This window comes from Antennarius striatus, chromosome 11 (assembly GCF_040054535.1).
Source record: "Antennarius striatus isolate MH-2024 chromosome 11, ASM4005453v1, whole genome shotgun sequence".
Taxonomy (NCBI): Eukaryota; Metazoa; Chordata; class Actinopteri; order Lophiiformes; family Antennariidae; genus Antennarius; species Antennarius striatus.
Window position 1 is genome coordinate 6,486,043 of NC_090786.1, and position 13,682 is coordinate 6,499,724.

General features: G+C 37.2%; 2 protein-coding genes across 7 annotated transcripts in view; one reads left to right on the forward strand and one right to left on the reverse strand.

The window, feature by feature from the left end:
* The window catches only part of LOC137603392 (dual specificity protein phosphatase 19-like), a 16,968-nt gene continuing 3,286 nt past the window's right edge, over window positions 1–13,682 (reverse strand). Inside the window, exons 1-6 of one of the 5 annotated variants that reach the window (XR_011037277.1) lie at window positions 10,673–11,876; window positions 9,003–9,250; window positions 5,866–5,912; window positions 3,831–3,983; window positions 1,150–1,449; window positions 1–298 (exon numbers count right to left, since the gene is read on the reverse strand). Coding sequence is in view for 4 of the 5 variants with exons in the window: in XM_068326809.1 (XP_068182910.1) it covers window positions 1,252–1,449; window positions 3,831–3,983; window positions 5,866–5,912; window positions 9,003–9,225 (621 nt within the window). In the remaining variant the exon portion in view is untranslated. Of the gene's footprint in view, window positions 1,450–3,830; window positions 3,984–5,865; window positions 5,913–9,002; window positions 9,251–9,480; window positions 9,614–10,672; window positions 11,877–13,682 lie in introns of those variants that run through there. The other 4 variants (XM_068326809.1, XM_068326810.1, XM_068326811.1 and 1 more) reach the window with 4 other exon arrangements.
* Window positions 10,167–13,682, forward strand: part of nckap1 (NCK-associated protein 1) — a 27,305-nt gene continuing 23,789 nt past the window's right edge. For both annotated transcript variants that reach the window (XM_068326807.1, XM_068326808.1), the window contains exon 1: window positions 10,167–10,452. In XM_068326807.1, coding sequence (XP_068182908.1) covers window positions 10,345–10,452 — 108 coding nt within the window. In that variant the 5' untranslated portion in view covers window positions 10,167–10,344. The remainder of the gene's footprint in view (window positions 10,453–13,682) is intronic.

Below are 13,682 nucleotides of genomic sequence, written 5' to 3' on the forward strand. Positions count from 1 at the left end.
AACAAAGAGAAGAAAATAAGACTCCAAAATTAACAAATCTAATGGGAAATCACTTATTAACAGAGCGTTGATTGTTGAATGTCACAATTCTCTACTTAGTCACTGTTTATTAAGATTAAAAAAAAAGATTAAAATGTCACACTCAAGATACACAGAGAGCTAGGATGTTAATTATTATTCATTCATTCAATCCTTTCCCGAACTGCCTTTTCGCTTCTGTGTGTCACATGGGTTGCTGGAGCCTATACCAGTGGACTTCCGTGCAAGACTTGGGGAGATGCTCCGGACCAGTGCATCGCTGAAGCACGCAAAAGACAAATAACCACTTGTGCACACACTCACAACTACCACCAATCCATCTAAAGTTCATGCTTTTGGAGGCGGGAGGAAACCGGATAACCCAATTCTATGCTGATGAATTTATCACCAATCTGCATGAGAAGCAGCTACATCCACTGATGATGGCCACACATGGAGTTTAAGAGTCTTTAAGAGCAAAAATTAAGCTTTTCCTTCATTTAAATTTTTATCAAATTATTTATATGTTGTATTTCTCCCACAATAATTTAAAATTTAAAAAGATACATTCCAAATTGTAAACATATCCCTTACGAAATTTGTTGAAGTAAGCCATTCCCTTTTAAGTTAAGATTAAGAATGTTTTAGATAATAGAAAGTCCAAACTATTGTGGGTCTTTTAGTCCTAGTTTCAGGAGAGATTTGTAGCACCTTAAAGCAGTATTAATCAATACTCTTGTATGAAATACTTAAATTAATTTTTATGTCATGTGTTAAACCCACAAGAAATCAATTTAATTTTAATCAATTTTGCTTCTCTCCTCGGTACTACAAAGCATTGAAGAGTCCTTAGGTTCATTATTTTGGTTTTACGATCCACAACCTTTCTGTTGTGGTTCACTCATTTTGCTTTTGTCAATATCATTTACAGCAGCGGGATGTTGTTCTCAAAAAAAAAAAAAAAGCTCCAAAAAAGCCACGTCGCTTCCTGTTCAGCATCACATGGTAGACAGAAAACACTAGTAAAGATGCGGGGCACAGTGAAGTATTAAGCATCTTTAGATGCATCTATATCTCAGAGGTTGGTGGAGACCAAACCAGAGCTAAAAAAGAAGGATATGTTAAACTTACCATTTAATGTGTAAACAGGAATGTGTTTACTAGGAGTTCATTGTTCATAGATTGTCAGTCAGTTTTGTGTTTACGCTTGGTTTCTGCTGCTCCCAAAAGTCATTACTTAAAGCATTTGTGTGGATTGTAACTTTGTAATTGATGGTAGAATCCAGGGTTTGGGCGAATTGAGGGCCTCGCCAGCTTTACCTGGCTGTATGCATGATCAAATGACAGCTCCTCCTTTAACATCAGGTAGCCAATAACGATGGAAGAAGAGCGTGATACACCTGCGTTACAGTGGACAAGCACAACACCGTCCTGTAGTGAGAGAAAGTGTATGGAACACACAGAAGACAGGAATTAAAACATAAATGAAACCACCGAAAACTTTTTGTCCTCTACAACCTAAAGTGGTCATATTAGACGAACCATATGTCAATTGATTGCCCTGTATATAATCATGCAGTCAACACAAGTTTGGAATGTCACAAAACATATAAATCAACATGAAACTATTTGTACAGAACTTGTGGGAGGATTTTCAGAAGATAATATCTCAAAACCAAAGTAATCTACATGGTCCTATACCACTGCGTACAGAGCGAATAAATCAGATTTAATGTAAAAATTATAAACATGATTGAGTAAGTGCAATTACCTGACAACATGACATCAGATAGATTGGAAAAAACACAGGTTTTGAATGATATTTTTTTCCTCATGAAAACCTATATATTCAGACTTTCCAACTTCTCTAAACTAAAGCATGCAGGGCAAGTTGAGACAGAATATATCTGCATCTGTGCTCCCTGTGCTCCCTGTGCTCCCTGTGTGTGTGTGTGTGTGTGTGTGTGTGTGTGTGTGTGTGTGTGTGTGTGTGTGTGTGTGTGTGTGTGTGTGTGTGTGTGTCAAAATTTGTGATATGATTAATATTAAAGTTGATGTAATTATTTTACTGCCTAGAGTGCCTGAATCAAAATGAATTTTTTTGAATTCCAGCCACATCTTTAGACAATGTGAGGAGGCCCACGGCTCAGATCTGATGCTCAGCATATTGACACATTTGTCTCCTCATTCAAAATGGAGTTTCCCATAGTAGAATCTAGTCTCTTCTCTTACCGAGATGGAGCAGAACAGAGACTAGAAACAACGCTTTGCTGCTTGTCATGTCAATCAAAACACGTTGAGGGACAGATGATTTTTATTAATGCTGGCATTAAAATCTTTGGATTTGCTTGCTACAACTGACATTTCATCACTATTATCTGGTTTCGCTTTGTACAATAACCAAATTAAGCAGGTCCTCTGGACAAGGCGCAATCAAACAAACTCCTATAGAAGATACAGAAAGGATACACCACTTTATAAGAGTCTCTATCAATCAAAACTCTTTCTCTGTTTCTTCATTCTATTTTGCTGGTAATTGCAGTCATTATAGCTACATATCAGGTCTTGTACTTTTTCCTTCAGAAAAAAAGAAGAAACAACAGAAAACCTCTACAGAGGGAAAATTGCCTGAGCAGGATAATCCATCACAGTGAACATGGAGACTTAATTTGGTTTTGTCAGTTTCTTGTTTTTGCCGTTGTTTCACTGCGCTTGAGTTGACTGTTCTCATATCAGTGTTCACATCATATTATGTTCAGCTTGTGGTCAATCTCCTGATAGTCTCTTCAAGGAAATAATTCTTTAAAAAAATACATAAAAAACATGAAATTACAGACGAAAATGAATCATAGGCAGAAAATATTTTGAATTTCCACAATAAATGGCCATAGTATGAGCTTTTAGCTGTAATGGGTATTCGGACCACCCGCCTCACCTTTGTGCTAAGTAACAGATAACTTGACTGCTGTAGATGAGGGTAAATTCATCAAAGTGAGGCAGAAGAATAGATGTGTGCACACACTGACATGTTAAATTAACCGGTCGATATGAAAGATGGCATTTTCAGGCTATGTAAGCCTACTGAGAGCAACTAGAAAAAGATACATTTTAACAGTTTTGATGTATTTTCATGTGTTATAAACCACAAACTGATTTGGTTGTGTGTGTGTGTTTGTCTGTGTCTTGTGTGTTCTGTAAGTCAGTCACATGTGGACAATAAGTACAAACTTACAAACAAGTACAAAGTGTAATTTTATGATACTTCTGTTGCTTAATTCGATATTATACACTTCACTTGCTTTGAGGAGAAAATGATTGGTACATTTTATTCTGCAGTAATTATCTGATAGATGTGTTTTAAAAACCTTTAATGAAGAAAACTTAAATGTATTATTTTACAATTGATTAAACTAACTACTAAATATACTTAACAACTTATCCAGTGAAGTTACATTTTTTTTCTCTCATAACAAACATCATCAACCATCATCAACTTATTCAGATCTATTAATCTATATAAAGATGGTGTTTGATCGTCAATGCATCATTTTATGATCCTGCCTGAAACATCACATAAGTCGAAAAAAAAATTGAATTAATAAATACAGTATAAACCAGTTGCTGATTATAGTCTCAAAAGATGGGGGGGGAATCAATGATGGTGCCTGTGGAGATACGTTTTGAAAAATGGTTCCCTCATGTGAACCGAATCGTGTGTGTGTGTGTGTGTGTGTGTGTGTGTGTGTGTGTGTGTGTGTGTGTGTGTGTGTGTGGGTGTGTGTGTGTGCATGCGTGCGTGCGTCTGTATTGACCTGATCTCGTGCCTGATCTATAAAGGAGCTGGACTCCTCAAGGTATGAAGCGATGTCAGTCTCTGGGAGGTCCAGGATCTGGAGAGTCTTGTACACAAGCTGATCTGGGAACAGGTTACTAACCCCATAGGCTACATTTAAGACATGAGATACCTAAGCAGAAAAAAAAAAAAGCAAGACTGAACCTCTTTCGGCAAATAACCCTTTGAGCATTGACTTGTCTTTAAGGCTGTTGTCTTCTTTTGACAGTATAGGTATTCTGTCAAACATATTGATGTTATGACACAACCTGAATGTGACTGAGTGAGGGGGCAGAAAGAGAGTGAGACTGAGGGTTGACAGGGTGGAGGGGAAAAAATATGAAAGCTTATGAGAGAGGGAGAAAAAGGGAAAGGGCAGATGGGGGATATGTGAAGAGTGATGGCTTCATTTTACAGTATGTGTCTACTTTCACCAAAATTTAAGTCAGCTCGCAGGGCTAAATTCTCTCCTGCTCTGGATCTGAGCATCTTATTGATGTGTCCTGCTTTTGGATTCTGCAACAGCAAACAAAACCAGCAGCGATGGACTAAATTTAACATGTATTATGTGCATCCAAAGCCTGACGTATCTTATTTCTGAGCCGCAAAGCTCCGTTTTTGTCAAAAACTATTAAAAGCACATCAATGATCCTCATTTATTTCGCTCGGTAACATGATCATTCATTACCATGTACACACATTGTTGTTTATGTCACTCCCACACACACCATCTTGCTGCCGTAAGTACTCACCAGAACACCAAATGAGGATTAGTATCTAAACACTTCCAATCTCTAAACACTTGCAAACATATGCACTTTTTTTTTTTTACCTGTCTGTGAGCCGTTTTTCTATATTATGTCACCAGGCGGACTAACACATTGCTTTGGCTGGAGCACAGGATTTACAAAGATGGTTTTTCGTACCAGCCGAGTATGCTGACATGTGCTCCAATACCTTGATTTTGTATTTATTTACAGGTGCATGTTCTTCAAGTAGTCTGACATGACAAAGATCCTTAATCAACTACTAAAAAATAATTTATTTTGCTGTCCCTGGCCAAATGTTGAAAATAAAAACCTGAATATAGGGCCATGTGCTGGCTGGTGTGCCCTAATTCCTAACAGTCATTGTGCTTCTTATCATTCTTTCCTGCTCATCGGTGCATTCTCTGATCAAATTATGCAGTTCTTAATCCAATGAGAATAAAGGATCATGATTAGTGATGTACTGTAGTTTGGATCCACCTGCCCAAACCAAAATGACCGTCTGACTTAGGTAATGCAAGTGACAGAATATTTGGTGCTCCACATACAGTACATTGGTATCAAATTAACTCTGTTAACCTGAACTACATTCTCTGGATCACTAAACCAGGAAGATACATAAAGAGGTTTCAATCCAGATAACCAGAATACAATGAAAATGTGATTCTACTGAGCGTAATGCAAAGGTAGCAATCATATGTTACCTGTCTTGACTGGAGATTTAATTTCTCCACAAATTACAATTTCAGCTAAGTGTTATTTGCTTTAATTTACATACCACTTAGTGTTTGTTGAAATTATAGTGGTAATAACACACACTTTGATGAATTGTCCTTTGAGCCCCAGTGTCAAGCCTCCTCAGCTTTAATAGCTATCTGGGTAAACCAGGCTAATGTTGTTGTGCAGCAGTGAAAGCTTCCATCCTTTAAAATAGGAAGTGAAGGTATTTGTAATCTCTCCAATTCATCATCCTGAGACTGCATAGGCAGCAATATACTCATGCCTGGGAGCAACCACTGCAAAGAGGAGTTACATTTCTCTGATATGGAGACTTACTGTAATCATTTACTCCCTCTACTGAGCTAAATTGTCACTGCATGAGTCATGAGGCTCTTCTGGCTACAAGCTGCTAGATGCAGACCTGAGGGAAGGAACACTTACATTGCTGCACGGCTAATCTCATGTCACTGCACATGCGATCACAACATGGCAAGGGCATGCCCGCTCTATTGATCCGTCTGCACTGACCTTATGTTTCTGCAGGGTGTCAATGTCGTGCGCCGCATCCTGAGAGGCTGAAAGTCAAAAACAGTTCAATGAGAAAGATGTGAGGGCATGCCTCTGCTTATCCAGGCATGTGACAAATTGTTGACAATAATATCCAGTCATATATTTTTTAAAATGCTGCTTTTACCCCTTTTCACATCAATATTTTTTACATGAGTAAAACTAAATTTACACGTAAGAATTTGCATATATTGTTCTTTTTTACAAGTTGAATATCTTCATTCTTCTTCTTTCTTCAAGACTCTTGGTATTAAGATGTCACCATGGACTCTGGGGAAATGTGAAAGGCATATCTATAGATATATTTTTATAGTAGGGAACAAAGTGTATCTGACATAAGTAAAAAGTTGTTAAAAAATGGTCGAATCTACTATATCGTAACACTTCAGCAGCAAAAATTGAATGCTTCAGGATATTTGCACCCATATCACTTTGTTGGAGCGCATTAAGAAAGAAAACCCTATCAAACAGTTGCATCACTATAGAGGGAAGATATGTCAGCATGAACCAACAGTAAAAAAAGCTCTAAGCCACAGGGAAAAAAATGAATCAGATGGTTTGTACATTAGCACTAGGCTAAGCTTGAAAACTGCTGAAATAAACATTGAATATTATCTACAACTGCAGAAAGGCAAGTTTATGATTTTCATGAAAAGAGTGAGCAAAGGCGTTTTCATGACAACAGCCTTCATAAGAGCAAGAGAATGACTCATGCAGCAGAGGGAGAAAGTTGAAGACTAATGGAAGAAATAAAATGAGACAGACTATGCAGCAAGTCAACCTGAACAAAGAAAAAACAGGTAATCACTGACAAGACTTAAAACTGAATGAGAAAAGCTCTTGCTCTCAATTTGGCAAACAAGTTTCTAAAACACCATGAGTTGAATAAATATGTTAAAGATACATATGGGAAGGAGACCGATGATGAAGCAGGTCTTCCTCAAAGACTTTCCAGTGTGAATACTCAAGGTCTTCAAAGTAGCAATATTAGCTCTCTCTGCCATAGCCAAAACCATTTCCACATAATGTCAACGTCATGGTGTCGAGATGTAAATTCTAATAGAAAGAATGAGGTGACTTTGGGAATAAGTCACCTCCACCCCAGTCGCATTGTGAGGATAAAAGAGCAGATTTAAAGTGACACATCTGCAAAAAGAGATTGCCAGGATATTTAAAGCATGTTATTAATGCCGTGTGACAGGAGAACAAATTCGGTCCGCGAAAAAGCCGGCACCAAATCTCAGTCATCTTTATTCAGCTGAGTAGCAGAGAAAAGTCTTTCAAGATTTAAAGATGAAACTATAACGTATGACAGACGAACATTATTTTTGACTCTACACTGATTTCTCCAATATGTCATATTAACATTTCGTCCCTGTTTAATAAAGGTCGTGTATCTCAATGATATTTTAGGTTTTAAAATGATGAACCCACCATTTAAAATGCTTTACAAGTGGCTGGATACATTTGCTTTTTGGCTATATACTCACATCACCGAATAGCAATGTGCTTTCTAAATTTATTCATTTTTCATCAGTTTTGTATTTAATTATATTAAGGTGTCTGTATTTTAAGGCACTTCTGGTCATAATAATATGCATTACAGAATACCTTCCATTGTGGTTTACTAAGAAAAGCTGTTTATAATAAATATAAACAAGGACAACAGAACTGATCCTGTTTGAAGTCTAAACAGAGATGTGAACACTGGTATTAGCAGTGAACCACTATATTGAAAAGAGTCACCTCTATTGAGCCTAACAGATGTAATATTTTATTGATCCCTGCAGAGAAATTCTCTCTTTGATTCTCTCCTGCATAGAGGTCAAAGCAAATTGTAAGCTCTAGAAGCGAATAGCACCCCAGAGATGTGATGGGATTGAATGTCAAGCTCAAGGACACTTCAACAGGGCAGACACATGCTGACATGTGAGAGTGTCACACCGCCTCCACCTGAAGGACATGTCGTCATGCAGACTGAGACTAATTCAAAATTAATGACATTGATTTATTCATTATAAGGATTTTATTTATTTATTATTTAGAACAAACCACAGCCTGGTCCATTTGTGGACTGGAATATACTGAGTGATTCAGAAACGAATACAGTTTGACAATTATGATTTAAAAGGGTCCAATGACACTTTGCCATTTGTTAAACGGTAAATAAATGTTCATACATCGCTTTTCAAGTTGGTGAACAACTCAAAGTGCTTGGCCATTTCCACTCCCATTAAGACACTGATGACAGAGGCTGCCAACCTGCAACAGGAGCAGTGCAGCCCTTTTTGTCTTAAGCACATCACAACATCACCTCACCACTACAACCAACAACAACAACAAACAACTGCTTTATAAACAGTGGAAGTGATGTGGAACTAATATCTTGCCCACGGACACTTCCTCAAGCAGCCAGAGCCAGGAATTGAACCACCAATTAGTAGACAACCTGCTCTACATCCTGAGCCACAGTCATCCTGTAGCATCAAAATAATGAGACAAGATTGCATTAAGAACATTTAGATACTTGTTCACATGTGATCTCATGCTATTTCATTATTTTCTATTTTTAACCTATTATGTTTTTATTTGGTTTAGTGACTGCATCCAAGAGGCTGTTGCTTTTATACATGTGAGGTCACACTGGCGATATCTGATTTTGAAGCACTTATGAAGATGTACTGATCAGTTTGTGTTTACTTTTTAATTGTGTGGCAACTATGTAAGTTAACTTTTGCTGTTTGTTACATTTTATTATATTTGGAGGATTCTTCTCTACTTTTAAAGCCATCATTTATTCCTTGTTACCCAAGGTCACCACATTAATTTTAATTCCATTTTATGTTACAGACAGCAACCAGTATTTTCAATTGTGTACTATTTTTAAATTGACTGTCATGAGAACATCATTTAGCTGAAAGTAATTTTAACTAATATTGGAAGTAGTATCTAAGCATTAGAAGTTGTAATACTGTAATTAACTCTTCTGATACTTGCATATTTGGTGTAATGGTAGTCAAATAGCATCAATTGACTAAAAATACTATTTCTATGATATGATATAGTACTATAATATAAGTATTAACCATGAATATTACCCAGCAGTAAAAAGGGTCTAACGACACCAATTTGAAGGTCCAGACTGTTATCTTCGACAAATCCACATCCACTTCCCTCCTCAAGTTCAACTTGCTCTTCCCCCTCTCCTTCATCACTCCGCCTCTCAAGCAGTCTCTTGCCCGTCACCGTGGTAACACGAGTGGACTGTTTCTTCAGACGCTTTTTGGAGAAGCACTGGATCTCCTGAGCCAGGGAGTGCATCACAGCGGGCTTCACAAGGAGTCCGCTGCAGAAAAACCAAGACATCACAAAGCGCAGTAGATGTGAATACACCATACTGTCTGTCACAGATGAGATGAACAAAACATAGCAAATTATTGCTTTGTTGGTGGTTTTACATCACGTGATTCCCTTGGAATATCGAACTGAAAATTGGATATTAATTTTGAAGCCTAAACGATTCTATACAAAGTCACGGAGCATCATCGTTTCCGTTTTCGTGTTTCGTGTACCCACCTCGTCTTACTGCGTTATTTTGTACCAAAATTCTTCATAGTCAGACACTCGTTGAATTTAGTCTTTATAATGAAGCTACAGTATTTAATACCGGTTAAAATGTGTAACAAACACAGCAGTACTTATCATGACGGTACGGCAGCTGACAACTGACTCGGAAGCGGCGTCAACTTTGATGCATTCAGGGCCCATGGTAAAATAGTTATGTCGTTTCGATAGGAACGTTGATACTGACATGAAAGGGGTGGCTTTGATTTTTATTTATCAACCAATCTATAAATTTATCATTTTTTCTATTATCCATCATTATTTTGATTTCGTGTTATTATTATATTATTATTATTATCATTATTATTTTAAAATAAGGAATAAGGAATACGCTATGAATTGATATTGTAATACCCAGGGTTATAACGTATGCCACCTAAGTCCATACCCGACTATCGCTTTGTCTGAAAATGCAGGGGGACATGTTTTCTAGTTTCCATTAATTTGCATTTGTGAAAATGTGACCTTGATCGCCATGCCCCTGTCCACAGGCAGTAGGACAATCCAATATAGTACAGTATTATATCGACTTCTCCTGTTTGACAGGTTAGTTTTACTATTAACGACAAATTTGAACGCATCGCGCTCTAGCCTCGTTGTGAAAACCAGGACAGCTCCTCATCCCTGTGAAAAAAAAAGACACAGACAGGGAGATTGTGGGGTGGAGTCCAGGAAGCTACCCGAAGACCTGAAAATGGGCGAAATCTAATGGTTAGAAATTACGGTTTCGGTTTTCTTTATTTACCGGCGATAGCAATTGGAGACTTGTGAAAATTTTCTGGATTTAATTGGGAAATTTGACCGAACAACGAGAAGATGTCTCGGGGAGTGATCCAGCCCAGCCAGCAGAAACTGGCAGAAAAACTCACCATCCTCAACGACAGAGGCATCGGGATGTTGACCCGTGTGTACAATATCAAAAAGGTTCGCGCACACACCCTGTTATATCATTACTAAACACACAGTGCTGTTAAGAGATTTATTTTATCTGCACCTGCATCCAAAACGAGTGTCAGTACTAATTTAAGAGACGGTATACATGCTTGTTTAGCCAACGTTAACTCCAAGTATGAATTGCCCCATGCTTTGAGTACTCTCCGCCTTTTATTGTGTTCATTGAACATAGAAATATTTGTAAACTTACTGTATCCAAAATATATCCCCTTCTTGTCCCCAGAAGCAGTCTTCTCGTGATGCTAACCACCAACTGTCGTGTTAGCTTGCGGTAAAGCTGTGCTTTTATTTACGACGTAAATTAATTTGATATTGGCTGTAAAACCAATGTTGACATACTTGTTCTTAGCAAAATGACAAAAGTATTTCAACCTAGAGTTACAATAATAACGGGAACCATCGTTTTAATCACCTGCGATGATATCGGCAAACCCTCAGGCCTGCTGCAGCGTCAGTCGCTAGCTAACGGCCGGGTAATGGCGGCGGCATCTGGCTAAGCTAACCAGCTAAACCAGCAGTCGGGCGTCGTCTCTGCTCCGCCGAAAGCCTCAACACGAAGTTCACCTTATAGTAAAACCACAAATGTGTGTTTGCTGAGGGTCATTTCTTAAAACTACTCATTGCATAGAGCTTTGAGGTAATATATTGGGCTAGTTTGCTTAATTATTGTGGGGAAAAGAAGGGAAAGTATCACGTAAAGGCTGCAAAATGTAGATTAAAACGTCTGTCGTTTATCTCAAAAAAGTGTTTACCACCATGATTTTAGCCCAAATGCAAAAACAAATTCCTATTTAAAATATGAAACTCGGGTGGTTTGAGTGTCTTCATTTAGACTGTATAACCAGACTGTATAACCAGCAGTCCTCCCAGCAGACCACTCAAAGAACTCAAAAAGATCACAACAGTCAAAATCTGGATGATCCATGTGATCTGCAGTTCTTTAGTTTGTAGTGTATAGTTTTGCGGTGTAAATATAAACTGTAAATGTTTGATAATACATGTTAATATGTTTACCATATTTGAATATGTATATTTCATATGTTGCATGTGTTAATATGTATGTATATTATTTAAGTATTTATGTATGCCCACTCCCCCGCTGTCACGATCGCACAAATTTCCCCACTGTGGGACAATAAAGGATTATTATCTATTATTAACTGCTCAATATTTATCAAGCAGGTGTTTTATTAACCTTTATATATATATAATCAGTTGAATAACTGATGAGTTAGCTAAGTTTAACTGCAACATATATTGTGATATTTACATTTGCATGAGATTTGTTGCTTTGTTTTTGTTTTGTTTTTCTACATAGATACAGTAATATGAAATGACGCCCTTTTTTCATGCCAGTGATGTTTAACTCTGATGCTAATAGTAAATGTTTAGCAAGAAAAGTAGTGGGTCTGTCTGTGTGTGATGAGCCTTTATGCCTGATTGTGTATGATGAATAAAAAAGAGAAAGTGGTCATTCATACCCTACCAAAGATGTACGATACAGAATGTTATTCAAACTCTCTGAAAGCTCATACTGTTTACAGTTTATTGGCATGAGTTGTCCTACTTCACTCTTTAGCAGGCTTTTCCAAAGTACTAATTACATAGTAGTAAAATGTTGATGTAGGGGGCATGTTTGATTCTTTCCAGAGCCTATCAGATTATGCCATTTACAAAAACAGTGAAATTTAGCTTTACCTAATCATCATGTCAGTATTTTTACTATTTCTAGCAAGTTATAAGACAAGAGAGAATAGAAATTTGCTGCTGAATACGTTTAGTACACCCATTCTGTCCTCCCTACTTCCTTTTTCTTTGTGCTCGTCATCATCTTCACATCTTTCCTGATTGTTCTCACTGTAAGTCTTCTGAACATATCCACCCTTATATTCTGTTTGTGTTTTTAATACTTCTTTTTAACCCTATAATAGTAGAAAACCTTCCAGCATCTAGTACTAAATACATTCCAATCCTAGAAATGAAATAAAATCAGATACAGTATATTTAGTGTGAGGTTACTAAATCTTGTAGCCTCACAATTGAGAGATGAGTGTCTCTTTTAGGTAACAATATTTTTGTCAGCCATAATAAAAACACTTATTATACTTAATGTTACCTATTTCTGTGTTTGGAAGAGTAATTCTGCTCACTACCTGTGATGTTGTCATTAATATTTTCAGATTCCAAGCTGCGTTTTCCATTTTAATGACATACTCTCATTTTGAATCATTGATTAATGTCAACTAACCTTAAACTATTACATTAAAAAAAAATCCATAGCAGTCACTTTAACTAACTCTTGCTGAGTGGCGTTCAAGCTTTTGTTTGCTGTGCTTATCGTTTAGCCAGTGAGCCTTCTAACATCATATTTTGTGCTTGTAGGATACTTTGCTTCCTTATCCATGCTTGCACAGGTAATGGCAAAAGATAGTGTACAGATATTGAAAAAACATGTGGTTGTAACCTCAAAACTGACAGGAGAATTAGTGAAATAGATTTTTGGGGGGTTTTTTTGTAATAATGCAGCAGTTTGTATGAGGTCACAATATTCTTCTTATAATGGCTGTGTGGTACCAACATTTTTTATTGCATCATACTGTTATTTGTTTTCTGCTCAACAATGTTATCTTTTTTTTTTCCGTTGCCCAGAATGGTGAAAGCTACCGTCTTGCTAGGAGTGGACAGTAGCTGCACTTGTGAATAATTAGCCACCAAAGAAAAATTACATTTTAGTGAAGGCCACCGTGAACACCTGGGGCAATTTTCACTCTCCTTTTCAGGGGCTGTCAAGGGCAGTCTGAGACCTCCCTAAATTTATAATGGCGAGAATGGTGTACTCCTCCATAAACCACAAACATAATTTCACTTAACATTTTTTTTATAAGTTCATTTTGAAGTCACCAAAGTAACGCAAATTTGCGTTACTTTTGTGACGGCTAGGCAATGGTGTTATTTACGCCTGTGACTGAACAGGAAGTGAAGACTTCACCAGTTGTTTAATCCCTCTGGTGTTATTAAATTTACTATAAGTGAAATCACATGTGTTTAGTTTAGGATGGAACTTGGTAGATTGCCTCCTCTCCATATAGACTCACGATTATGTGCTATCAGCCAAATATTTGCTGAAGGACAAATTGTGTAATTGTATTTGATACTGTTGATACTATTGTATTTGGTACTGACATGCAGTTTTTTTTTCC